This window comes from Pseudophryne corroboree, chromosome 3, assembly GCF_028390025.1.
Source record: "Pseudophryne corroboree isolate aPseCor3 chromosome 3, aPseCor3.hap2, whole genome shotgun sequence".
NCBI classification, from domain to species: domain Eukaryota; kingdom Metazoa; phylum Chordata; class Amphibia; order Anura; family Myobatrachidae; genus Pseudophryne; species Pseudophryne corroboree.
The window spans coordinates 234,461,233-234,489,099 of NC_086446.1; the positions used below are offsets into that span (position 1 = coordinate 234,461,233).

General features: G+C 47.6%; 1 protein-coding gene across 9 annotated transcripts in view; it reads left to right on the forward strand.

The window, feature by feature from the left end:
- The window catches only part of SULF2 (sulfatase 2), a 663,681-nt gene that overhangs the window by 570,297 nt on the left and 65,517 nt on the right, over positions 1 to 27,867 (forward strand). For all 9 annotated transcript variants that reach the window (XM_063958903.1, XM_063958897.1, XM_063958899.1 and 6 more), the window contains 2 exons: positions 2,585 to 2,760; positions 19,061 to 19,189. In XM_063958903.1, coding sequence (XP_063814973.1) covers positions 2,585 to 2,760; positions 19,061 to 19,189 — 305 coding nt within the window. The remainder of the gene's footprint in view (positions 1 to 2,584; positions 2,761 to 19,060; positions 19,190 to 27,867) is intronic.

The window sequence follows — 27,867 nt, forward strand, 5'->3', positions numbered from 1 at the left end:
TTGGTTTGAACCACTCACCACTGTGGACTTGAAATATCTCACATGGAAAGTGGTAATGCTGTTAGCCCTGGCTTCAGCCAGGCGTGTCTCAGAATTGGCGGCTTTATCATATAAAAGCCCTTACCTAATTTTTCATTCAGACAGGGCAGAATTGAGGACTCGTCCTCAATTTCTCCCTAAGGTGGTTTCAGCGGTTCACATGAACCAACCTATTGTGGTACCTGCGGCTACTAGGGACTTGGAGGACTCCAAGTTACTGGACGTAGTCAGGGCCCTGAAAATATATGTTTCCAGGACGGCTGGAGTCAGAAAATCTGACTCGCTGTTTATCCTGTATGCACCCAACAAGCTGGGTGCTCCTGCTTCTAAGCAGACGATTGCTCGTTGGATTTGTAGTACAATTCAGCTTGCACATTCTGTGGCAGGACTGCCACAGCCAAAATCTGTTAAAGCCCATTCCACAAGGAAAGTGGGCTCATCTTGGGCGGCTGCCCGAGGGGTCTCGGCTTTACAACTTTGCCGAGAAGCTACTTGGTCAGGGGCAAACACGTTTGCAAAATTTTACAAATTCGATACCCTGGCTGAGGAGGACCTGGAGTTCTCTCATTCGGTGCTGCAGAGTCATCCGCACTCTCCCGCCCGTTTGGGAGTTTTGGTATAATCCCCATGGTCCTTACGGAAGTCCCAGCATCCACTAGGACGTCAGAGAAAATAAGAATTTACTTACCGATAATTCTATTTCTCGTAGTCCGTAGTGGATGCTGGGCGCCCATCCCAAGTGCGGATTGTCTGCAATACTTGTATATAGTTATTGTTACAAAAAATCGGGTTGTTTATTGTTGTGAGCCATCTTTTTAGAGGCTCCTAAGTTTTATCATACTGTTAACTGGGTTCAGATCACAGGTTGTACGGTGTGATTGGTGTGGCTGGTATGAGTCTTACCCGGGATTCAAAATCCTTCCTTATTGTGTACGCTCGTCCGGGCACAGTATCCTAACTGAGGCTTGGAGGAGGGTCATAGGGGGAGGAGCCAGTGCACACCAGCTAGTCCTAAAGCTTTTACTTTGTGCCCAGTCTCCTGCGGAGCCGCTATTCCCCATGGTCCTTACGGAAGTCCCAGCATCCACTACGGACTAAGAGAAATAGAATTATCGGTAAGTAAATTCTTATTTTCACACCCTTTTCACATTATTTTAGTATCACTTGAATGTATTAAAAGGCTTTTGGAGTAGTTTTCGTGTAAAACTGCTCCAAACCCTTTAATTCACTTTTTTTTTCTTTAGTAACCAAAATCACATTTCCCATACTTATAATGGGAAATGCGATATGACCAAATTTACTTAAAAAAAAAAAAAAAATTAGTAAAAAAATACAGCAGTGAGCCCGTTAATAATAACACTGTCCTGAGACTGCGTTATCAGAGGGCTCACTGCGGATCCTGTACTCTTGCACAGCTTTCACCTACCCAGGGACCGGGGATAGGTGCTCCAGTAAGGGCTGCTGATCCTGTGATGCTGCAAAGCAGGATCCACGATGACTGGCAGCCCTCCAGTAGTGCTGATCACTGGTCCCTGGGTGGGTGAGTATGATCAGCGGGGGAATAGTCGAGACAGGGGGGAAGGGTTGACCCCCGATAATGCTGCGGAGTGGAATCGCAGGAACAGAACTTTCTCGCAAGCTGTGTCCCTGCATGTGACAATTGATTCATTGATGTATCTCATTGCGGATTGGGATGATTTTATCACATCCCATCCGCATCTTCAGATGCAGATGGTGATAAATCCGCCCCTAAAGGTCTTTAGTGTTCGGGCTTCTCCCTGTTTATTAAAGAAATAACCTGCCAGAGAAACTCTTCATAGGGTTACTCTGGAGAAAACTATGACATGCAAAGCCAGGGAAAGCCTATTTGAGAGGGATTGAGTTAGACACATACCGTCGCAGTCCCCTAATTGCTAGCACCATCTCAGGACAGCAATAATGGGCAGGACACTGACAAAATGCTATATTTATTTAAAAATTATTTTATCTAAATGCCTGATTGCTTTATAATTTTGTTTCACTATTTTTTTTTTTTTTTTTACTTTTTATCTTCAGTGGATGTGGAACTGGAAGTCTGGGTAACACTCAATCTAAACATGGAGAAAGCTGTTAATATGGAATTTTATTTTTGTGGCATTAATTATAGGTCACTACACTATATTTGAAGCTAATAATCTGTGTATATCCTAATGGTAATGTAGCTTCCAGGTCAACAATATTTTAACAATATCGTCTCAAGTGGACATTTTCACCAAAATCCCACTATGAAGACTAGCATCTTCACAACAGGTGTATCACAGAATTTTACATCCGTATAAATAATTTCCATTTTCTTGCTCCATACATCGTGGATCCTTTATTTAGGAAGATTCAGGGCAGTTTAAATTGAAATGTCTATACTGTATAGCATGTTAACTTTAAGTAGTTGTTTAATGTCCCCTGAATTATACGCTAAGATACATTTAGCTCTGTGTTCTGGCTTATTTTGCTCTATTGTTCGACCAGATGACGCAAAATCATGTTGTTTCTGCTGTCGTGTCTACAGATCTATAATATGCTAGTAGAGACGGATGAGCTGGACAACACGTATATAATTTACACAGCTGATCATGGATACCACATTGGCCAGTTCGGGCTGGTGAAGGGAAAGTCCATGCCATATGAGTTTGACATCCGCGTGCCTTTCTATATCCGTGGACCCAACGTGGACGCAGGTTCTTTGTAAGTCTTTCTCCTAATGTAGAAGTAATACAGTTTAGTACTAAACGGGTTCTGGCAGTGCCACCAATTCTGAGACCTGGAACCCCAAAATGCTAATCCTACAGTCAGATGTGGCCATGGATGTGGTCCTTTTTAATCGATTCACCCAAATAGATGTTTCTGTAGCCAACAGGCAGCATCACCTCTTGTCATTGCATATAATGAGTAACAAGATAAGTTCCATAAAAAAATTTAAAAAAATAAAACACTAATGAGTAGATTTCTCAGGCCACCATTTTAAGATGGTCTACAAAAATAACTTGACAGATTTGTAGTACAGAACCAGCAGAGCCTTGGGAAATTAGTTGTACGCAGAAGTCCCAGGACTTTGGCTGGAGAAACTTTTATAGGCAGTAGTGCAGCTTTAACATCTCATATGCAGTGTAAATAAATGTAAAAATAAATAATAAACAAGTTGTGTATGTACAACTAGGTGTGTGTGTGTGTGTGTGTGTGTGTGTGTGTGTGTGTGTCTGTGTGTGTGTGTATTTATGTATATACATTGTCTATTTATGACCCTGCACCCGACTATTGACAAATAAGTGTGTGCGACTCACTATCTATAAATATATATATATATATATATATACATACATATATTTCTCTTACATCCTAGAGGATGCTGGGGTCCATATTAGTACCATGTGGTATAGACGGGTCCACCAAGAGCCATTGGCACTTTAAGAGTTTAACAGTGTGGGCTGGCTCCTCCCTCTATGCCCCTCCTACCAGACTCAGTTTAGAAAATGTGCCCGGAGGAGCCGGTCACAGCTAGGGGAGCTCTACAGAGCTTTCTTAGTAAAAGTTTATTTTAGAGTTTTTTATTTTACAAGGAGGCTGCTGGCAACCAGGGCTGCCACCAGAAATTGTGGGGCCCGGGACTGAAAAAAATAGGCAGGGCCCCCCATCAAGTAGAAAAAATTTCTTACAGGCACTGTGTCAGCGCGCGCGCCAAAAAATAGGTGTGGCCAAATGCCACATGGGGCGTGGCCAATGAAAATGGGGGCGTGATACACATATGGGGGGAGGGGCAGATACACATGACCCCAATAGTGCCAGATACACGTTGCCCCAAAGTGCCAGATATACATTGCCCCACAGTGCCAGATATACATTGCCCCACAGTGCCAGATATGCATTGCCCCACAGTGCCAGATATACATTGCCCCACAGTGCCAGATACACAAATGCCCCCAGACTGCCAGATACACATTGCCCCACAGTGCCAGATATACATTGCCCCACAGTGCCAGATATACATTGCCCCCAGTGCCAGATACACAAATGCCCCCAGAGTGCCAGATACACATTGCCCTACAGTGCCAGATACACATTGCCCCACAGTGCCAGATACACATTGCCCCACAGTGCCAGATACACATTGCCCCCAGTGCCAGATTTACATTGCCCCACAGTGCCAGATATACATTGCCCCACTGTGCCAGATAGACATTGCCTCACTGTGCCAGATACAGAAATGCCCCCACAGTGCCAGATATGCCCCCAGTGCCAGATACAGAAATGCCCCCAGTGCAGATACACATGCCCCCACAGTGCCAGATATGCCCCCAGTGCTGATACTAGACATGCCCCCACAGTGCCAGATATGCCCCCAATGCTGATACACATGCCCCCACCTTGCCTCCCACAGTGCCAGATTTACCACCAGTGCTGATACACATGCCCCCACAGTGCCTCCACCCCTAGGCTTCTCACCTGCTGGCTGCTTCTGTAAGAACCCTAAGGGGAGGAGAGCGCAGCGTGCGCCTCTCCTACCCCTCCGTCTCCAACGGCGGTGTCTATCTTAAATTTGGCGCCGGCCCGTGAGCCAATCAGACCTCGCGGTCCAGCAGCCAATCAGGAGCCTCAGCTGCCGGTCCGCAAGCTCTGATTGGCTCACGGGCCGGCGCCAAATTTAAGATAGACTTCACTGCCGCCGGAGACGTCAGTGCGCGCCGGGCAGCGGTGGCCGGGAGCGGATCGAGCCGCTTGCTGGCCGCAGCTGCTGTAGACAGTGAGTCACTGTGACTCACTGTCTGCAGTGGCGGCTGCCGCTGGGGGAATATTGTGTGTGCAGCCTGGGCCCTCCACTCTGTCAGAGTGGCCGGGCCCGGGACAACTGTACACAGGGCACCCCCTTGATGGCGGCCCTGCTGGCAACAGCCTCCCTGCATCGAGGGACTGAGGGGGGGAACAGTGTCCGCCCTGCGGGGTCTGAGCCACTGTCGCCACTGACTGGACACTGAGCTCCAGAGGGGATAGATCACTCCCCGTCGCAGGGGATCGCTCACCCCAGCAGCATGCCGCCACCCCCTTGCAGAGCTGAAGTTTGTGGCGAGTGAGTCACCGACACCCCTAGCAAGCGGGGGGGTCGGTGTGAAGATGGCGGCTAGAGGGTAGGAGCGCAGTACTAACTGCGCTCCGGGGGCTCAGCGATACTTAGGTGCGGCGCTGTGAGGGGCGCCCTGAGCCGGCGCCTTAACCCTACACTGAGTAGAAATGGGTCTGCGGATCTCAGCCAGTACAAAATCCTCAGGCCAGTATAATCTTGGAAGAGCGGGAAGACAGCGCCATTATGGGGGTGGAGCTTCTCCTCAGAGCGGACCCAGCAGCATTCAGCGCCATTTTCCTGCCTGCAGACACGCTGCCAGTGGAAGAGCAGTCCCTCCAGAGCACCTCCAGCTATTTGTACGGTACCAGGGGGGTGTAGAAGGGAGGGGAGGCTGTGTAAGACTGTGTCACCTATTAAGGGACACAGCCAGCGCTGGTTACAGGTCTCCCTTTACCTATATAGCGCTCAATCTCTGTGTCTCTCTGCCATTCTTGAGGGGGGGGGGGGGGGGGGGAGCTCTGTCTGCCCTATACCCTGTGTGTATGTGGGGTGTACAAGCAAACATGCCTAGAGACTCTGTCTCATATGTTGCAGAGGATTTATCTTCTCAGGAAGATCCCGTCCCATGTAATCAGGATTGCACTGTTGTGGCGCAGATCCCAGCTAGAGAACCGGAGTGGTTAGCCTCTCTTAGGGGGACTTTTTCTCAGATTTCTGAAAGGGTTGCAAGGACTGAGCATGCAACTCAGGTATTGCAATCCTCTATGGCAGTATGGTCTGATACTGCTCCCTCGGGGCCCCCTGCAGTACATTCTCACAAACGTGCTCTTGCCAAATATGTGTTACATATTTCTGACACACCTCCTGAGCTGGTTGAGGAGGCCTTTTTCACGGACAGTAAGAAAGCCTCCTTCACCTTCCCGGCATCTAAGGAATTAAATGCTATATTTGAAAAAAGCCTGGGAAAGCCAGGAGAAAATATTCCAGATCCCTAAAAGGGTCCTGGTTACTTTTCCCTTTGCGGAAGACGATAGAAATAATTGGGAGTCTCCGCCTATAGTTGACGCCTCTGTCTCCAGGCTGTCAAACCAGGTGGTCTTACCAGTCCCGGGATCTACCGCGTTGGAGGACCCGGCAGATCGCAAAGTGGATGCTACGCTCAAATCCAGCAGCGTGCTGGAGCCGGGTGGAAGCTGCCGTGAGGTCGGGCGGCTGAGTGACATCCATCTGCAGCGCTACTGTAACGCTGATCTCCCTGTATGCCCGTCGGCTGCCCCCCGTCTCATTTTGATGTCGGACTGAGATGGTCGAAAAGTGGCCCGTTTTCTACATAAACACGTGGATCGGCAGCTATTTCGCCAATCTACGTGCTTTTCGACAAGTCGAATTTATCGACTTGTCGAAAAATTTTGCTAAATATTGAATAGGTCGAATCAGGATTCGACCTTAAAAAGTCGAAACTTCTGTCTTTTCGACAGACGGCAGTTTTCGACTTCAATTGAATATACCCCTTAAAGTGCCAATGGCTCCTGGTGGACCCGTCTATACCCCATGGTACAAATATGGACCCCAGCATCCTCTACGGACTACGAGAAAAGGATTTACCGGTAGGTAATTAAAATCCTATTTTGCTAGAGTTTGCCGTGACTTCACTCGCATGGATGTCTCTTATTGATGAACATATTTTACAAAGACAGTAGTGCCATCTAATATTGTGATGAATATTTTGTATTGTACACATTGATCACAAAACTTATATTTGCAGATTTTACTTCAGGCATTTACACAAAAAGATGCTTGGGGCTAGTAACTCATGAGCAAACCATGTAAAGCTGCCCATTGGAGATGCAGCTGGTACTGAGATTTTCACCTGCAGCCCTGAGTATTTTTAAGGGTGTGCAATATATGTATTTACATGTGTCATGCATCTGGATTTTCCTTTAATGCTCCTTTAATGATGACATGGGGGCTCATTAGAGGAGTGAATTTGTGCAGTGTCTAGGTCAGGGGTTGGGAACGACCGGCCCGCGGGCCTGATCAGGCCCGCACAGCCTCTTTATCCGGCCCGGCGGCCTGTGCTGCAGCGGCTGCTATGTGAGGGGAGGAGAGCGCAGTTCAGCACCTCTCCTGACGCTCAATGTGCTCAGTGTATCTGGCACAGTGGGGCATTGTATATCTGGCACAGTATGGCAATGTATATCTGGCACAGCGGGGCATTGTGTATCTGGCACAGTGGGGCATTGTGCATCTGGCACAGTGGGGCATTGTGTATCTGGCACAGTGGGGCAATGCATATCTGGCACAGTGGGGCAATGTATATCTGGCACAGTGGGGCATTGGCGCCCAAGATGGCTGCCTCACCTTTTGTATGCTCCTGATCATCTCCATAAAACAGCTTAAATTCACCACAACTGACCTATGAATCATCATAAATATCCAAGGACTTACCTTTAACTTGTACTACTCTATGCGGACATTTCATCAAAACCAACGGATTGCATTCCTGCGCTGAGATACACACTGGATTGAATCCTGGACTGATTCCTCTGCATATTTCACTGAGAAATCCTTCAGTTTAGCAGCTGCTGTACTCTGCATTGGACATTACCCAGATAAGGGCCCTCATTCCGAGTTGATCGTTCGCAAGGCGATTTTAGCAGAGTTGCTCACGCTAAGCCGCCGCCTACTGGGAGTGTATCTTAGCATCTTAAAATTGCGAACGATGTATTCGCAATATTGCGATTACAAACTACTTAGCAGTTTCAGAGTAGCTCCACACTTACTCGGCATCTGCGATCAGTTCAGTGCTTGTCGTTCCTGGTTTGACGTCACAAACACACCCAGCGTTCGCCCAGACACTCCTCCGTTTCCCCGGCCACTCCTGCGTTTTTTCCGGAAACGGTAGCGTTTTTTCCCGCACGCCCATAAAACGGCCTGTTTCCGCCCAGTAACACCCATTTCCTGTCAATCACACTACGATCGCCGGAGCGATGAAAAAGCAGTGAGTAAATATACTATCTCCATTGTAAAATTACTTGGCGCAGTCGCAGTGCGAATATTGCGCATGCGTACTAAGCGGAATTTCACTGCGATGCGATGAAAAATACCGAGCGAACGACTCGGAATGAGGGCCTAGGTACTGTGGATTACAACCTATCTTTGGCTACATCCAGCCCCTCACTTAGACATCATCCACCTCTGTTCTCTGAGCAACAAATAACTGACTTATTGCATTAATCTACTAATATCAGTATATTCAGGCTCTGAATTGCTGAAGGCTCACTGTTTTAAATCAGGATCCATTTCCAGGACATGTTATCACTACTACCCCCACAAAAAAATCTACTTCAAAGGCCTCTCACACTGAGACTTTTCACACCTACACAGTAGGAATTGGCTTCTAACACCTTTCCAAAAGACTGCCTATCCTAGGATAATTGACTAAATCAGCAGTTATTTTATTTATTACTTGCTTCAAATACACCCAATAGGTTATAGCAATAACTTTGTTCATAATCCCATTATAATTTTGGATCACATACCGAATTGGGGAAAACAAAACACAAAAAGGAAAAAAATAAAAAATAAAAAACAAGAACAAAAAAAAAAAAACCCCACTGCTTTCTCTCCCTCTCATCATCATATGCAGCTCAAACTTATAGTAATCTGTCATTGATGACCAAATGTATACGTATTGCTCCAGCTTCATTCTTTCACTCCCCCACCACGTTCTGCAGTTCCTATCACACCATCAAAGGCTTCTTTTCTCCAATCCCTTGGCATTTTAAAAAGAAAACACAGGCGCATTCGTGGGAAGCGAGCAGGCCGGAAATGTTTTTCCCCCGGTAACCATCTAAGTCCTTTGCCCACCTGCTCATCCCCATACTCAAAGAACAATCAAATAGAAGTGATACCCAAAAGACGGCCCTGTGTTTGGAAGGACAGAACTGTCAACTCTCACTTTGTGACCCCCATACCCAGAGCTCCTGCACTTAACATAAAGAAAACTGAAGGCCCTCTGATATGCCCAATCAGGTCAGTCCTTTCTAATGCCAGATCTATAAGAAACAAGACTGCAACAATTGCTGACCTTATTGAATCTGCAGATCTAGCCTGTATTACAGAGACCTGGCTAGATGAAAATGCAGCACCTATATTGGAGGCTGCAGTACCAACAAACTACTCTGTCATCCACAACCCAAGATTGGACCGCAGGGGTGGCGGGGTGGCTATCTGCTTCAAAAAAGAACTTAAACTTAGGGTCCACCCTATTGAAACTACTCGCTCATTCGAGTGCATTGCTGCCTGGAGTCCGACAGGATTAGGTTTCAGAGTACTTCTCATTTACCGGCCACCTGGAGATGGAAAGATATTTCTACAAGAAATTGCAGACACTGTTGCTGGCCTGGTTCTGGAACATCAAAGATGGCTCATCCTCGGGGATTTCAATGCATGGGTGGATGATGAGCTCTCATGCCTTGGCCAAGACCTCCTGTGCACAATGATGGTCTGGGCTTCACACAGGTCATTCCCTCTGCCACACATAAAAGTGGTCACACTCTCGACCTTGTCTTTCAGATTGGATTAGAAGTCACTGACCTAAAAATAAACCCAGTCATCTGGTCAGACCACTACTCCCTCTGGTTCTCAGTTGCAACCCCTCAAATAAGATCTCTGCCTGTGGAGTTGACCAGGTATCGTCCAAGGAGGGGTATGACTCCCCAGGCTCTTGCAGAAAATCTGGATCTCTCTGCTATACTGGGTACCTGTGAAGATCCCTGTTCCCTAGTCTGTTATTATAATAGGGCTGCAATTGATATTATCGCCCCTGTGCGTTTAAGACCTCGTAAACCACAACGTCAAGCTCCATGGTTCAACAACAGTGTTAGTGAGCTCAAGAAAAGGGGGCGTAGACTGGAAAGACGATGGAGGAAGACTAACCTAGTGGATGACAAAATAAAACTAATAAAGCATAACGAAGAATATCAATCGACAATCACTCGTAAGAAATCACAGTTCCTGTCAAATGAGATCACAGCAGCAAACAATAGGCCAGCTCAACTTTTCCGCACAGTGGAGATGCTTTGCAAGCCAGCATGCCTGCAGACTGATGAGACCCTCTCCCAGGCAAGATGCAATGAGTTTGCAAACTTCTTTGCAGATAAAATATCCACCATCCAGGCTGGAATCTCCACAGTGCCATCAAAGGAGTGCCAAACTACAAAGCCTGCCAATATAAGCTACCTGCCTACATGGACCAGCTTTGACCCAGTGGATGTAAAGGACACTGCTGAAATTGCTCGGATTTTGCGTCCCACCACCTGTGATCTGGACCCGGCCTCAACCAAGCTTCTAATAGGTTGTATGGATATAATTGGTCGTGTCTTTGCAAAAATTGTTCAATGCTCTTTGCAGACAGGCATTTTTCCTGGACCCCTAAAGGAAGCAATTGTTAGACCGCTTTTTAAAAAACCTAATTTAGATCCCGACTGCATGACCAACTACAGACCGGTATCAAACCTTCCTTTCCTAGGAAAGGTTATTGAGAAAGTGGTTGCAAATCAACTGGAAACCCGCCTGACAACCCATGATATTTATGATCCATTTCAATCAGGATTCAGGAGAAGACATAGCACTGAAACAGCCCTGGTGTGTGTGTTAAATGATCTTCTGATGGCAAAAGACAGAGGTGACTGTTCAATATTAATCCTTCTGGATCTCTCGGCAGCATTTGATACCGTGGACCATGGGCTTCTGATTGAGCGACTGATACATTTCTGTGGTCTGGATGGCACAGTCCTAAACTGGTTCAAATCATTTCTCACAGGCAGGTCACAGAGAGTATCATCTGGATTATACTCATCACCACCAGTGCCATTGCCATGTGGTGTCCCACGAGGTTCTATACTATCCCCCATGCTTTTTGCAGTATACATGCTTACATGCTCCCATTGGGCGAAATAATCAGGCGCCATGACCTGGTCTACCACTGCTATGCAGATGATACACAACTGTACTTGTCCTTTGCTCCGGGCACTGATAACCCAATAGCAACCCTAAATGGCTGTCTAGCTGAACTACAGGAGTGGATGAGTGCTAGTTGGCTGCGACTGAACCCGAATAAAACAGAGGTCCTTATGATACGACCGCAACATCAAAGGACAAGACTGCAGCATAGCCAAACAACTGGACTTACACTCGGGGATTCAGAATTACAGACCAGTGATCGTGTGCGGAATCTTGGCGTTGTCCTGGATGGTGGCTTGACACTTAAACATCAGATATCAGCCACAATCAAATCCTCATTCTTTCACCTGAGGAACATAGCCAGAATCAAGCACTTAATTCCCTCAGATGATATGCCAAAAGTCATACATGCATTTGTATCATCTCGTTTAGACTGCTGTAATGCCCTCTACCTTGGTCTACCAGCAAAAGAATTGCAACGCTTACAGATGGTGCAAAACACAGCTGCCAGGCTATTAACCAACCAGCCCCGTTCTAGCCACATAACACCCATCCTCTACTCCCTTCACTGGCTGCCTGTAGGATGGCAAATCATCTTCAAGATTGGCTTACTGAGTTTCAAAGCATTACATGACCAAGGCCCAAGGTACCTGAAACAGCTTCTGACCCCATACTGCCCCACTCGATTACTGCAATCTGTAGATGAAGGACTTTTAGCAGTACCTAGAATCTACCGTAATTCATCTGGGGGTCGAGCTTTTAGTCATGCGGCTCCGACTCTATGGAACTCACTTCCCCGCACAGTGCGAGAGGCCCCAACTATAGAATCCTTCAAAAGTAGACTCAAGACTTTTCTGTTTACTCAAGCATTTCCATAATGTCCTTTTAGTATCTTCATGCTTCTGTATTTTATGAAAATGTACTTCATTATTTTCTGTACTATATTATGCTATGTATCTGTTAAGCGCCTTGAGTCCTATTGGAGAAAGAGCGCTATATAAATAAAATTATTATTATTATTATTATTATTACCGTATATACTCGAGTATAAGTCGACCCGAATATAAGCCGAGGCACCTAATTCTACCACAAAAACCTGGGAAAACTTATTGACTCGAGTATAAGCCTAGGGTGGGAAATGCAGCTCTAGCCGTACACAGCCCTCAGTGCCAGATATGCCCTCATAGTGCCAGATATGCCCCCACAGTGCTGCCAGATATGCCCCCACAGTGCTGCCAGATATGCCCCCACAGTGCTGCCAGATATGCCCCCACAGTGCTGCCAGATATGCCCCCACAGTGCTGCCAGTTATGCCCCCACAGTGCTGCCAGATATGCCCCCACAGTGCTGCCAGATATGCCCCCACAGTGCTGCCAGATATGCCCCCACAGTGCTGCCAGTTATGCCCCCACAGTGCTGCCAGATATGCCCCCACAGTGCTGCCAGATATGCCCCCACAGTGCTGCCAGTTATGCCCCCACAGTGCTGCCAGTTATGCCCCCACAGTGCTGCCAGATATGCCCCCACAGTGCTGCCAGATATGCCCCCACAGTGCTGCCAGTTATGCCCCCACAGTGCTGCCAGATATGCCCCCACAGTGCTGCCAGATATGCCCCCACAGTGCTGCCAGTTATGCCCCCACAGTGCTGCCAGATATGCCCCCACAGTGCTGCCAGATATGCCCCCACAGTGCTGCCAGATATGCCCCCACAGTGCTGCCAGATATGCCCCCACAGTGCTGCCAGTTATGCCCCCACAGTGCTGCCAGTTATGCCCCCACAGTGCTGCCAGATATGCCCCCACAGTGCTGCCAGATATGCCCCCACAGTGCTGCCAGTTATGCCCCCACAGTGCTGCCAGATATGCCCCCACAGTGCTGCCAGATATGCCCCCACAGTGCTGCCAGTTATGCCCCCACAGTGCTGCCAGTTATGCCCCCACAGTGCTGCCAGATATGCCCCCACAGTGCTGCCAGATATGCCCCCACAGTGCTGCCAGTTATGCCCCCACAGTGCTGCCAGATATGCCCCCACAGTGCTGCCAGATATGCCCCCACAGTGCTGCCAGATATGCCCCCACAGTGCTGCCAGATATGCCCCCACAGTGCTGCCAGATATGCCCCCACAGTGCTGCCAGATATGCCCCCACAGTGCTGCCAGATATGCCCCCACAGTGCTGCCAGTTATGCCCCCACAGTGCTGCCAGATATGCCCCCACAGTGCTGCCAGATATGCCCCCACAGTGCTGCCAGTTATGCCCCCACAGTGCTGCCAGATATGCCCCCACAGTGCTGCCAGATATGCCCCCACAGTGCTGCCAGATACGTTCCCTCCCCAAGTGCCAGGTATGCCCCACAGTGCTGTTACTTACCCCTCCGTCGATCCCGCGCTGTCTTCTGGAGGGACACGAAGCACACAGCGTGCGCGGCTCTCCTGTGTCCCTCCTGCATCTTCGGCGGCCGCGGCGGGTCTATTATAGGAAGTGCCGGTTCGTGATCAGAGGTCACGAACGGGTATTTCCTGTAATAGAACCGCCGCTGCTGCCGCCGGAGATGCAGGAGGGACACAGGAGCGCCGCGCGCTGTGCGCTCCATGTCCCTCCTTCACACTGCTCTGCCTCTGCCTGCACTGACTCGAGTATAAGCCGAGGTGGCTTTTTCAGCACAAAAAAAAGTGCTGAAAAAGTCGGCTTATACTCGAGTATATACGGTATATCTGGCACAGTGGGGCAATGTATATCTGGCACAGTGGGGCATTGCGTATCTGGCACTCTGGGGCATTGCGTATCTAGCTAGGGGGCGTGACCTCGTTAAAATGGGCGTGGCTTTGTTAAGATGGGCGTGGCCTCATCTGATCTCATCATCACGGCCACCACAGGATAAAAAAAAAACAGTCCTCATTTTATACATTACAGCAGACAGGTGTCCCCATTTTACAAAGCATGGTAGGCAAGTGCCCCCATTTTACACATTGCGGCAGGCACGTGCCCCCATTTTACACATTCCGGCAGACAGGTGTCCCTATTTTACACATTCCGGCAGGCAAGTGTCCCCATTTTACACATTCCGGTAGACAGGTGTCCCCATTTTACACATTCCGGCAGACAAGTGTCCCTATTTTACACATTGCGGCAGACAAGTGTCCCCATTTTACACAGTACGGCAGGTGGTGGTGGGGGGGGGGAAAGGAGAAAGAGAGAGAGGGAGAGGGGCTGACTTACATTTGAAGCGGTTCTTCCCGCACTTCAGCCGCCTCTCCCTCATCTGCGCAGCGCTGGCCGGCTTGGCTCCCCCTTCTCCCTCCTCCCGAGTGCCTTGCGGAATGACGCAAATGCATCATTCCGCGAAACCCCGCCCCCGAGCTGGGCACTCGGGAGGAGAGGGGAGGGGGTTTGAAAGTACTTAGGAAGTGCCGCGGCGACGGCTCGCCCGCCGCAAGAAACGGCACTGGTATCTGGCATAGTGGGGCAATGTGTATCTGGCACAGTGGGGCAATGTGTATCTGGCGCAGTGGGGCATTGTGTAGCTGGCGCAGTGGGGCAATGTATATCTGGCACAGTGGGGCAATGTATATCTGGCACAGTGGGGCATTGTATATCTGGCACAGTGGGGCAATGTTATCTGGCACAGTGGGGCATTGTATATCTGGCACAGTGGGGCTTTGTATATCTGGCACAGTGGGGCAATGTATATCTGGCACAGTGGGGCATTGTATATCTGGCACAGTGGGGCATTGTATATCTGGCACAGTGGGCATTGTGTATCTGGCACAGTGGGGCATTGCGTATCTGGCACAGTGGGGCATTGTGTATCTGGCACTGTGGGGCAATGCATATCTGGCACTGTGACGGCATATGTGTATCTGGCAATGCGCTACTGGGAGCATATGTGTATCTGGCACTGCACTATTGGGGGCAACCCATTTTTTGGCGCACGCACACAGTACCGCTAAGGTGCATATCTATTGGGGGCATATCTACTGGGGGGCAGGCTAATTTTTAAGTTGATAATTTTTGTATGGCCCCCGAAGGATTTTATAAATATCCAAATGGCCCTTGGTAGAAAAAAAGGTTACCAACCCCTGGTCTAGGTGCTCAAACAGTATCCAACAGTTTTTTAGGTAAATTAAAGGAATGGTGCTTTATTTTCAGCTTAAATGGAAAAACACAAGTGAACAGAAAATAACTACACTTAGGGGGATATCCAATTAGCCGCGGTAATTTACCAAGGCTAATTGTCCCGCCAGGGGGCTATCCTATTACCCCCGATAAGCCAGCACGAGCAGTGGCTTATCGGGGGTTACCTCAAGTTGAGCCGGCTCCTGACAGCGCCCGGTGCAGCTCCCCCGGTCACATGGCCGCTTCCCTATCGTGTGACCGCTGCCGGGGGCGGAGGAGAGGGGGGATGTGGTCACGGCGCTGCCCCGGCTTCTCTGCTGGGGGTCACCGCGCCGAGGACAGCTTCCGGATGCTTACAGTCCCCGCCTGCTGCTGCAGTGGGCATGGGACGCTGCAGCCCCTGCGAAAACGGTCTGTTTCTAACGAAAACACACAGGTTTCACTGAACCTGTGTGTTTTCGGGAGAAAAGGCATTTTTTTTACAGGCGATCAATCTGGATAGCCTGTAAAGAAAAATGTCGGTGAAAAATCGCAAAAAACATACGTTTTTCGCACCCGATGTTTTACCGGGCCTAATAGGATATCCCACCTACTGTAGCCCCCATTCAGGGCACTGACTCACTTCTCCGTCCCTGACTATTCTTGTGCAGCTAATCTGTAAACATAAAGGGCCTGATTCATTCCTGATCGCTGCTGTGCGTTTTCGCACAATGGGCGAACAGGTCCTAACTGTGCATGCGTATGCACCGCAATGCGCACGTGCGTCGGACAACAACAAAGGGCATCACCGGTCAGCGAGGAGATGGTGGGAAAATGACATTTGCACGGACGTTCGCAAGGTGATTGACAGGAGGAAGCCGTTTGTGGGTGGTAACTGAGCGTTTATTGGGAGTGTCGGGCGTGCCCAAGCGTTTTCAGGGAGGGTGTCTGACGTCAGCTCCGGCCCCGATCAGCCTGTTCTCATCACTGTAGGAGTAAGTCCTGGGCTGTGCAGAGACTGCACACACTGGATTTTTGCAGTTCGGCGTACACATGGAATCGCCCTGGATGCGGCAACTATCTGAACACAGGACAGCAAAGTTAGCAGCCCAGCGATCAGGTCTGAATCACCCCAAAGTCTCTTAAATAAAACGTCTCAGTCCTGTCTCCCACAGTCTTAGGCATAACACAGGCTCCGGCCTGCTCACACTTAAGGCTCCCAGTCTGGCTTCTTCCCAATGAAGTAAAGCTCAGTCCCAGAGTTTTATGTCCTTCTCTGTCTCATACAGGTTTAGGCTCAGTCCTCCTGGCCCTCAATGGCTCAATAGCACAATGAGCTAGGTCTGGCTTTTTCTCAACAGGGCAGCTTACACAGGCCACAGCCTGTCCTGATTGCAGAGTCTTCCAGTCTGACTCGCCACCTGCCTTTTATTCCCTGTGTGGGCAGATCCCTCCTGTTACACGCAAAAACATGTGTCAGCATTGTAATTTACCATCATACTGCCAGTTCTAAATATATATATATATCTATATATATATATATCTATATATATATATATATATATATATGGAGTGAGAAATAGAGGAATAGGGCGCCCAAGGATTATGTCAACCCTAAAATTTAAAGAACCTCAGAAAATTACAGGGTATGATTAGATCTGGCATTAAAATATAAATCGTTTGGATACTGTTTCTCACATCCCTCATATTACAATAGAATAGCGCAGGAGGGGAGTATTGTTTTTGTGTATACAGGTTGAGTATCCCTTATCCAAAATGCTTGGGACCAGAGGTATTTTGGATATGGGATTTTTCCGTATTTTGGAATAATTGCATACCATAATGAGATATCATGGTGAAGGGACCTAAATCTAAGCACAGAATGCATTTATGTTTCATATACACCTTATACACACAGCCTGACGGTAATTTTAGCCAATATTTTTTATAACTTTGTGCATTAAACAAAGTGTGTCTACATTCACACAATTCATTTATGTTTCATATACACCTTATACACACAGCCTGAAGGACATTTAATACAATATTTTTAATAACTTTGTGTATTAAACAAAGTTTGTGTACATTGAGCCATCAATAAACAAAGGTTTCACTATCTCACTCTCAGTCAAAAAAGTCCGTATTTCGGAATGTTCCGTATTTCGGAATATTTGGATATGGGATACTCAACCTGTATATATATATATATATATATATATATATATATATACAGTACTGTGCAAACGTTTTAGGCAGGTGTGGAGAAAATGTTGCAAAGTAAGAATGCATTCAAAAATAGAAGTGTTAATAGTTTATTTATCAATTAACAAAATGCAAAGTGAATGAACAAAGGAGAAATCTAAATCAAATCAATATTTGGTGACGACCACCCTTTGCCTTCAAAACAGCATCAATTCTTCTAGGTACACTTGTACACAGGTTTTGAAGGAACTCAGCAGGGAGGTTGTTCCAAACATCTTGGAGAACTAACCACACATTGTCTTGCCAATATACATGAGCCACAAAGGCATCTCATTGAGTAGATAACGTAAAAACTGGTACACGTTGGAACATGTGTAACAGTAATCTTGCGTTCAAAGTAAGGATGAGTGATATAAGAACCACTTTCCAAGTATTGTCAAGTGGTACAGCTCGTACACCTGTAGCAGCTGGGTCTTTTGCTCAAAAAATTAGAAACCAAAGATTTATTGTATCCACAGATGTCACTTTGAACCATAATTTTTTTCATATTCCTACCTCTTTGAAATCCTGGCATAAGCTGGGAATCTTAGTTTCAGGGCTTTCAAGGTGTGGTCTGTTCAAATTAATGGCCAATATTTCCTTGTGACCTGATTAATAGTACGACTTTGAGTAGTAAAAGGTGTGACAAACAACATTTTTTGTTGCTATTTTCACCATTCTTGCCATGATCTTGACATACAATAGCTTTACTTTTAGCACTAAGAAGTCCTTTGAGGGAGTAGCCTTTTGAGCGAAACTTGTTGAACATACTGTCCATTTGGTTACTAGTCTCTTTGTCATTGCTCACAAAGCTTTCTGTAATGGCAATGGGTGATGACTCGAAGCATGTAAAAGAGTATTTCTGATTGTTTACTGACTAGATTAGTATGTATCTGCTGTCCATCCAAGGTGATCTACATTAAGGTAATGAATAGTGTGTATATATATATATATATATATATATAAAACACTCACTTCTCCAGCGTTGCAGAAAAAGTAGACAAGCCAGCACTCATGTGTAGATGAAAGTAAAGCAGGTTTTATTCCTTAACCAAACGGCATGGTGAAGTACAGCAAATACAGCAAACACAGCCCGACAGCTGTTTCAACCGACTGGTCTTCCTCAGGGGCTCTGAGGAAGACCAGTGAGTGTTTTATATTTATGGCTGCCTTGCACCACAATTTCTTGCTTTATATACGTAGGCTTTGAGGGCTGTCGTGATTTTATATATATATATATATATATATATATATATATAATATTTATTTTCTATATATTTTGTTTTCTTTGGATTATTGATTATAGCAGAACATTTCTCTTATGAAAATGCTGCGGTTACAGATAGGTGCCACATGTACTGTGGTAAATTCAGTGCTTATGATTTCTTACGCATGATAAATGTTAGCCATAAATGAGGCTACACTGAGAATTGTTTTAATATAAAAAAGTGAAAAGTACATTGGGCAAACTATAGCTGTGCACTGGTGCATTTCATGAATGATTTCTAGTACCTCCCAGAGCTCAGTGATTCAGCTGTTTATCTTGTAAGTAAAAACCATGTTATTGATTTCTGATGTTACGGAACCTTTAAATAGCAGAATAATGGTCTTTTATCCTCCTGCCAGGAATCCGCAGATTGTGCTTAATATTGACCTTGCTCCCACAATCCTGGATATCGCTGGCCTGGACATTCCTCTGGACATGGATGGAAAGTCCATATTGAAGCTGTTGGATACAGAGAGACCAGTAAATAGGTGGGAACACATGTATATGAATATCTGCTATTGACATGAAAGTATTTCCAGAAGTGAGGAGTAGAGTGATACTGATGTGCAAATAATGTATACATAAGGGTGAAATGTGGTTGGATGGTGTATCCATATACAGAATTAGTAAGTGGGTGGCAGGATGGAAGTTTATATATAGTGTATAAAAGTAAAAAGGGGTTATGTAATATTTATTATGTGTTATAGACTAATGCAGCCTATACTGTACATCTGCAAATCCCCAATTCCCGATGCTGATCTGATCCACCAATCGGTGATTCGATTCACCAATCAGCAGAATCCAATGATCGCCAATTTCTCAAGGAGTCGTCAAAATCCCCAACTCTGCAATTCTGATTATTTTGACGTTTAAATCGGTGAATCTAGATTGCCCAACATGATGGATTTTGCCGGTCACTCGGCCCAGTCATCGGCAGAACGGGAAATTGCCCCAAATAATTGCTGATGTATGGGTCCCTTAAGACACTTTCTAAATATTAAATGATGTACATCAGTCTGTGGATGCCAAAAACATCATCAAGTAATACACTGATAAGTTATGTTTGGGGACTTGTCACTAGTGGATCTTCTGTAATCTAAAGGTCCATACACACGGTGAGATTTGGGATATGCTCACTATGCGACATTGACTGTTGTCGGTATCGCAAGCAAAGATGACTGTGCTTGCGATACCGATTTTGGCTAATTGACAATTTTGAATATCTTTTACAGGAGATAGTCAAAATGTACTTGCCTGCGCAGTCTCCTACGGGACCACGCATCGGCATCGCAAGCTGTGTACACACAGTGCAATATGCACTAACTTTCCTTAAGATTTTGACTATATAGTCAAAATCGTAAGAAAAGTTAAGTGTATATTGCACCGTGTGAACACACCTTAATAAGAGTGCTCTGATTTGGCTAATGTCTTGATCATAGTTTTTTTTAGCTGAACATGGCTCAGAGTGACTTTTATATGTTAGAGTTCATTCTTACACAGCTTGTTATACTTGAATGGCACACAAATTGATCATTACATAATTCAGTGGTTACCATGGTAACAAACATTCTAAAACTATACTTGATTGGATAATGATCACATCAAAGGCAGCTGATCGGAAAGTTATTGGCCTCTAGCTTGATGCCTCTGCCACGTTAATGAAAGACTCTAGGTCCTAAGAGTAATACATTTCCCCTAAATATATACATGCTCATGAACTGCTAGACTGCTACATCTAATTAATTCAGTTGCTGAAGTTATATCAGTGGAACCTCAGAAAGCGAGCTCCTGCAGTCTAGTAATATATTTTCTCTTACGTCCTAGAGGATGCTGGGGACTCTGTAAGGAGGTATAGACGGGCTCCGCAGGAGATAGGGCACCTAAAAGAACTTTGACTATGGGTGTGCACTGGCTCCTCCCTCTATGCCCCTTCTCCAGACCTCAGTTAGATTCTGTGCCCAGAGGAGAAAGGGTACAAAGCAGTGAGCTCTCAAGAGTTTGCTGTTTTAAAGAATTTTGTTAGGTTTTTTATTTTCAGGGAGTCCTGTTGGCAACAGGCTCCCTGCATCGTGGGACTGAGGAGAGAGAAGCAGAGCTGGCTTGTAAGGTTGGGCACTGCTTCTAGGCTACTGGACACCATTAGCTCCAGAGGGAGTCGGAACACAGGTCTCACCTGGGGTTCGTCCCGGAGCCGCGCCGCCGTCCTCCTCACAGATGCCGAAGATAGAAGCCGGGTGAGTATTAAGGAAAAGACTTCAGGCGGCAGAAGACATCAGATCTTCATGAGGTAAGCGCGCAGCGGTAAGCTGCGCGCCATTGCTCCCAGTCACACACACACAAGAGGCACTGTAGGGTGCAGGGCGCAGGGGGGGGGGCGCCCTGGGCAGCAATAAAACTCAATTTGGGCATAAATATGTTGGATTAGGCTGTGGGACAGTAAATCCACGGACCCCCGCCTTTTTTATTACAATATCATGAGGGGACCGAAGCCCGCCGTCGGGTGGGCGGGGCTTGATCCTCGGCACTAACCAGCGCCATTTTCTCCACAGAGGCTGCATGAGAAAATGCTGGCTCCCTGTTCTCTCCCCTGCTGAGCTTCACAGGCTGGAAAAAAGAGGAGGGGGGCACATTGGCGACGCAGTGAGTGGAGATTAACATTATAAATATATAAAAGCGCTATCTGGTCATATATTCCAGTGTTTGGGCACTGGGTGTGTGCTGGCATTCTCTCTCTCTGTCTCCCCTAAGGGCCTGGTTGGGGTTTTGTCCCCTTATAGGTAACCCCCTGTGTGTGTGTGGGGTGTCGGTAAGTGTGTGTCGACATGTCTGATGCGGAAGGCTTCTCCAAGGAGGAGGTGGAGCAAATGAGTGGTGTGTCCCCGTCGCTGGTGCCGACTCAGGATTGGATGAGCATGTGGCATAGGTTAAATGCAAGTGTGACATCTTTACATGAAAGGCTTGATAAGGCTGAATTAAGGGGAACATCAGGGGGTCAATCCTCGGATTGGACCGATTCACAGGGCCCGTCGGGGTCTCGAAAACGTTCCTTAACACAAGACACTACTACCGACACGGACTCTGATTCCAGTGTCGACTATGACGAAGTAAAATTGCACCCTAGGGTGACTAAAACCATTCAGTGTATGATTGTGGCTATTAGGGATGTCTTGCATATTGAGGATGAACCCTCGGTCCCCGACACAAGGGTACACATGTTTAAGGAAAAGAAACAGATTATTAATTTTCCCACATCTCATGAAATAAATTAATTCTTTATAAAAGCTTGGGAGACTCCGGAGAAGAGGCCGCAGATCCCCAAAAGAATTTATATGGCATACCCCTTCCCTAAACAGGACAGGGAGATTTGGGAATCACCTCCCACTGTGGACAAGGCTCTGACGCGCTTGTCCAAGAAGGTGGCGCTACCGTCTCCTGACACAGCTGCCCTTAAGGACCCTGCAGATCGCAGGCAAGAAACTACCTTAAAGTGTATTTATTCTCATACGGGTGCTGTACTACGACCGACGATTGCGTCGGCATGGGTGTGTAGCGCAGTTGCCGCTTGGGCACATGAGCTGACAGATAATTTTGAAAATATGGATAAGGATACTATATTCTTAACTCTAGCCCATATAAAAGACGCAGTCTTATTTATGAGGGTTGCTCAAAGAGACATTGAATTGCTGGCTTCTAGGGCCAATGCCATGTCGATCTCAGCGAGACGATCCTTATGGACTTGCCAATGGACGGGTGATGCGGATTCCAAAAAGCATATGGAAGTACTACCCTATAAGGGTGATGTATTGTTTGGGGATTGGCTGACGGACCTGGTTTCCACAGCTACAGCAGGTAAATCAAATTTTTTACCATATATTCCCCAACAGCAAAAGAAAATGCCACCCTATCAGATGCAGTCCTTTCGGTCACACAAGTCCAGAAGAGGTCGGGGATCCTCCTTCCTTGCCAGAGGTAAGGGCAGAGGCAAAAGAGCACCTGCTTCGGCAGGCGCCCAGGAACAAAAGTCCTCCCCGGCTACTCCAAAACCCACAGCATGACGCCGGGACTCCCCTGAGGGAGTCCGCACCGGTGGGCGCACGTCTTCGACTTTTCAGCCAGGTCTGGATCAGCTCAGGCCTGAATCCCTGGGTGTTAGAAATAGTTTCCCAGGGTTACAAACTGGAATTCGAAGAGGTGCCCCCGCGCCGTTTTTTCAAGTCGGCCCTACCAGTTTCCACGTCGGAACGGGATGTAGTGTTAGCTGCAATTCAAACGCTGTGTATACAGCAAGTGATAATCAGGGTTCCCATGAACCAGCAGGGAAGAGGTTACTACTCAATCCTCTTTGTGGTCCCGAAACCGGACGGTTCGGTCAGACGTATATTGAATCTGAAATCCCTAAACCTGTACATAAAAAGATTCAAATTCAAAATGGAATCGCTCAGAGCGATAATAGCCAATATGGAGGAGGGGGAGTTTATGGTGTCTCTGGACATAAAGGATGCGTACCTTCATGTCCCCATATATCCCCCCCATCAAGAATTCCTGAGATTCGCTGTACAGGATTGTCATTACCAATTTCAGACGTTGCCGTTTGGACTTTCCACGGCCCCGAGGATTTTCACCAAGATAATGGCGGAAATGATGGTGGTCCTGCGCAAGCATGGAGTCACAATTATCCCATACTTGGACGATCTCCTGATAAAAGCGAGATCAAGGGAGAAATTGCTGAGCAGTGTGGCGCTCTCTCTGAGAGTGCTCCAGCAACACGGTTGGATTCTAAATCTACCGAAGTCACAGTTGATTCCGACAACTCGACTACCGTTCCTAGGTATGATACTGGATACGGAACAAATGAAGGTCTTCCTTCCAATGGAGAAAGCCCAGGACATCCAGAACATGGTCAGAGACCTGCTGAAACCGAAAAGGGTGTCTGTTCACCAGTGCACTCGAGTTCTGGGAAAGATGGTGGCGGCCTACGAGGCCATTCCATTCGGAAGGTTCCATGCAAGGACTTTTCAATGGGACCTTCTGGACAAGTGGTCCGGGTCCCATCTACACTTACATCGAAAAATTACTCTGTCACCAGGGGCCAGAGTGTCTCTCCTGTGGTGGTTGCAAAGTGCTCACCTACTGGAGGGTCGCAGATTCGGAATTCAGGATTGGATCCTGGTTACCACGGACGCGAGCCTCCGAGGATGGGGAGCAGTCACACAAGGAAGAAATTTTCAGGGACTTTGGTCAGACCAGGAGTCATGTCTACACATCAATGTGTTGGAACTCAGGGCCATATACAACGGCCTTCGACAAGCGAAGAGTCTTCTTCGAAACCTACCGGTTCTGATTCAGTCAGACAATGTCACAGCTGGGCTCATGTGAACCGCCAAGGCGGGACAAGAAGCAGAGTCGCGATGGCGGAAGCCACCAGGATTCTTCGCTGGGCGGAAAATCACGTGAGCGCTCTGTCGGCTGTCTTCATTCCGGGAGTGGACAACTGGGAAGCAGACTTCCTCAGCAGACACGATCTCCATCCAGGAGAGTGGGGACTTCATCAAGAAGTCTTTGCAGACATAATACGTCTTTGGGGAACTCCTCAAATAGACATGATGGCGTCACGCCTCAACAAAAAACTTCGGAGGTATTGTGCCAGGTCTCGGGACCCTCAGGCAGTAGCAGTAGACGCTCTGATAACACCGTGGGTGTTCAAATTGGTCTACGTGGTTCCTCCTCTTCCTCTCATCACAAAAGTGTTGAGGATCATAAGACGAAGAAGAGTACAGACGATACTCGTTGTCCCAGACTGGCCTCGAAGGGCCTGGTACTCAGATCTCCAAGAGATGCTCACAGGAGATCCCTGGCCTCTTCCGCTAAGGGAAGACCTGTTGCAACAGGGGCCCTGTGTATTTCAAGACTTACCGCGGTTACGTTTGACGGCATGGCGGTTGAACGCCGAATCCTAGCAAAAAAGGGGATTCCGGAAGAGGTCATCCCTACTTTAATAAAGGCTAGGAAGGAGGTGACGGTTAAGCACTATCACCGTATCTGGCGAAAGTATGTGTCTTGGTGTGAGACCAAGAATGCACCTACGGAAGATTTTCATCTGGGTCGTTTTCTCCACTTTCTACAAACAGGTGAGGATATGGGCCTGAAATTAGTCTCTGTTAAGGTTCAGATTTCGGCCCTCTCGATTTTCTTTCAGAAGGAATTGGCTTCTCTTCCAGAAGTCCAGACGTTTGTAAAGGGAGTGCTGCACATCCAGCCCCCTTTTGTGCCTCAACGTGGTGTTGCATTTCCTAAAATCACACTGGTTTGAACCGCTTAACAAGGTTGAGTTGAAATTTCTTACTTGGAAGGTGGTCATGTTGTTGGCCTTGGCATCGGCAAGGCGAGTATCAGAATTGGCGGCTTTGTCACACAAAAGCCCCTACTTGATTTTTCATGTGGATCGAGCTGAATTGAGGACACTTCCGCAATTTTTGCCTAAGGTGGTTTCTTCATTCCATGTGAATCAACCTATTGTGGTGCCTGTGGCTACAAGTGACCTGGAGGATTCCAGATCCCTGGACGTAGTCAGGGCCTTAAAGATTTATGTAGCCAGGACGGCTAGAATTAGGAAAACAGAGGCCCTGTTTGTCCTGTATGCGGCCAATAAGATTGGCGCACCTGCTTCGAAGCAGACTATTGCTCGCTGGATCTGTAATACGATTCAGCAGGCTCACTCTACGGTTGGATTGCCGGTACCAAATTCGGTTAAGGCCCATTCCACTAGAAAGGTGGGCTCTTCTTGGGCGGCTGCCCGAGGCGTCTCGGCATTACAACTTTGCCGAGCGGCGACTTGGTCGGGGTCAAACACTTTTGCTAAATTCTACAAGTTTGATACCCTGGCTGATGAGGACCTAGCGTTTGCTCAGTCGGTGCTGCAGAGTCATACGCACTCTCCCGCCTGATTGGATGCTTTGGTATAAACCCCATGGTCCTTACGGAGTCCCCAGCATCCTCTAGGACGTAAGAGAAAATAAGATTTTAAACCTACTGGTAAATCTATTTCTCCTAGTCCGTAGAGGATGCTGGGCGCCCGTCCCAGTGCGGAAACTCTGCAAGACTTGTATATAGTTGTTGATTACATAAGGGTTATGTTACAGTTGGAATCGGTCTTGGACCGTTGCTGTTTTTTGTTCATACGGTTAACTGGTTATGTATGATCCAGGTTACATGGTATGATTGGTGTGGGCTGGTATGAATCTTGCCCTTGGATTTCCAAATCCTGCCTTGTAGTGTCCATCTCCTCTGGGCACAGTTCTCTAACTGAGGTCTGGAGGAGGGGCATAGAGGGAGGAGCCAGTGCACACCCATAGTCAAAGTTCTTTTAGGTGCCCTATCTCCTGCGGAGCCCGTCTATACCCCATGGTCCTTACGGAGTCCCCAGCATCCTCTACGGACTAGGAGAAATAGATTTACCGGTAGGTTTAAAATCTTATTTCTCTGACGTCCTAGTGGATGCTGGGTACTCCGTAAGGACCATGGGGAATAGACGAGCTCCGCAGGAGACTGGGCACTCTAAAAGAAAGATTAGGTACTATCTGGTGTGCACTGGCTCCTCCCTCTATGCCCCTCCTCCAGACCTCAGTTAGAATCTGTGCCCGGCCCGAGCTGGTTGCACACTAGGGGCTCTCCTGAGCTTCTAGAAAAGAAAGTATTTGTTAGTTTTTTTATTTTCAGTGAGATCTGCTGGCAACAGACTCACTGCTACGTGGGACTTAGGGGAGAGAAGCAAACCTACCTGCTTGCAGCTAGCTTGTGCTTCTAGGCTACTGGACACCATTAGCTCCAGAGGAATCGAACACAGGGCCCGACCTCGATCGTCCGTTCCCGGAGCCGCGCCGCCGTCCCCCTTGCAGAGCCAGAAGACGGAAGAAACCGGAGGAAATCGGCGGCTGAAGACTTCGGTCTTCATTAAGGTAGCGCACAGCACTGCAGCTGTGCGCCATTGCTCCCTATGCACACCACACACTCCGGTCACTGATGGGTGCAGGGCGCTGGGTGGGGGGGGGGGGGGACGGCGCCCTGGGCAGCAATTAGAGTACCTTACATGGCAAAAAGCACATAATACAGTCTAATAAACTGTATATGTGCATAATCCCACGCCATAAAAGTATATAAAAAATCGGGAGAAGTCCGCCGAGAAGGGGGCGGGGCTATCTCCCTCAGCACACCGGCGCCATTTTCTCTTCACAGCTCCGCTGGAAGACAGCTCCCCAGGCTCTCCCCTGCAGTTTCCAGGCTCAAAGGGTAAAAAAGAGAGGGGGGGGCACTAAATTTAGGCGCAAACTGAGTATATTAAGCAGCTATAGGGAAAAATCACTTTTGTTAGTGTAAATCCCTGTTTATATAGCGCTGTGGTGTGTGCTGGCATACTCTCTCTCTGTCTCCCCAAAGGACTTTGTGGGGTCCTGTCCTCAGTCAGAGCATTCCCTGTGTGTGTGTGTGTGCGGTGTGTCGGTACGGCTGTGTCGACATGTTTGATGAGGACGCTTGCGTGGAGGCGGAGCAGGTGCCGAAAAGTGTGATGTCGCCCCCTGCGGGGCCGACACCTGAGTGGATGGATATGTGGAAGGTATTAACCGACAGTGTCAACTCCTTACATAAAAGGTTCGATGACGCAGCTTTGGGACAGCCGGCATCTCAGCCCGCGCCTGCCCAGGCATCTCAGAGGCCGTCAGGGGCTCAAAAACGCCCGCTACCTCAGATGGCTGACACAGATGTCGACACGGAGTCTGACTCCAGTGTCGACGAGGATGAGACAAATATACAATCCACTAGGGCCATCCGATGTATGATTACGGCAATGAAAAATGTGTTGCACATTTCTGACATTAACCCGGTTACCACAAAAAAAGGGTATTATGTTTGGGGAGAAAAAGCAGCCAGTGACTTTTCCCCCATCTGATGAGTTAAACGAATTGTGTGAAGAAGCGTGGGGTTCCCCAGATAAGAAACTAGTAATTTCTAAGCGGTTACTAATGGCGTACCCTTTCCCGCCAACGGATAGGTTACGCTGGGAGACATCCCCTAAGGTGGACAAAGCGCTCACACGCTTATCAAAAAAGGTGGCACTGCCGTCTCAGGATACGGCCGCCTTAAAGGAGCCTGCAGATAGAAAGCAGGAGGC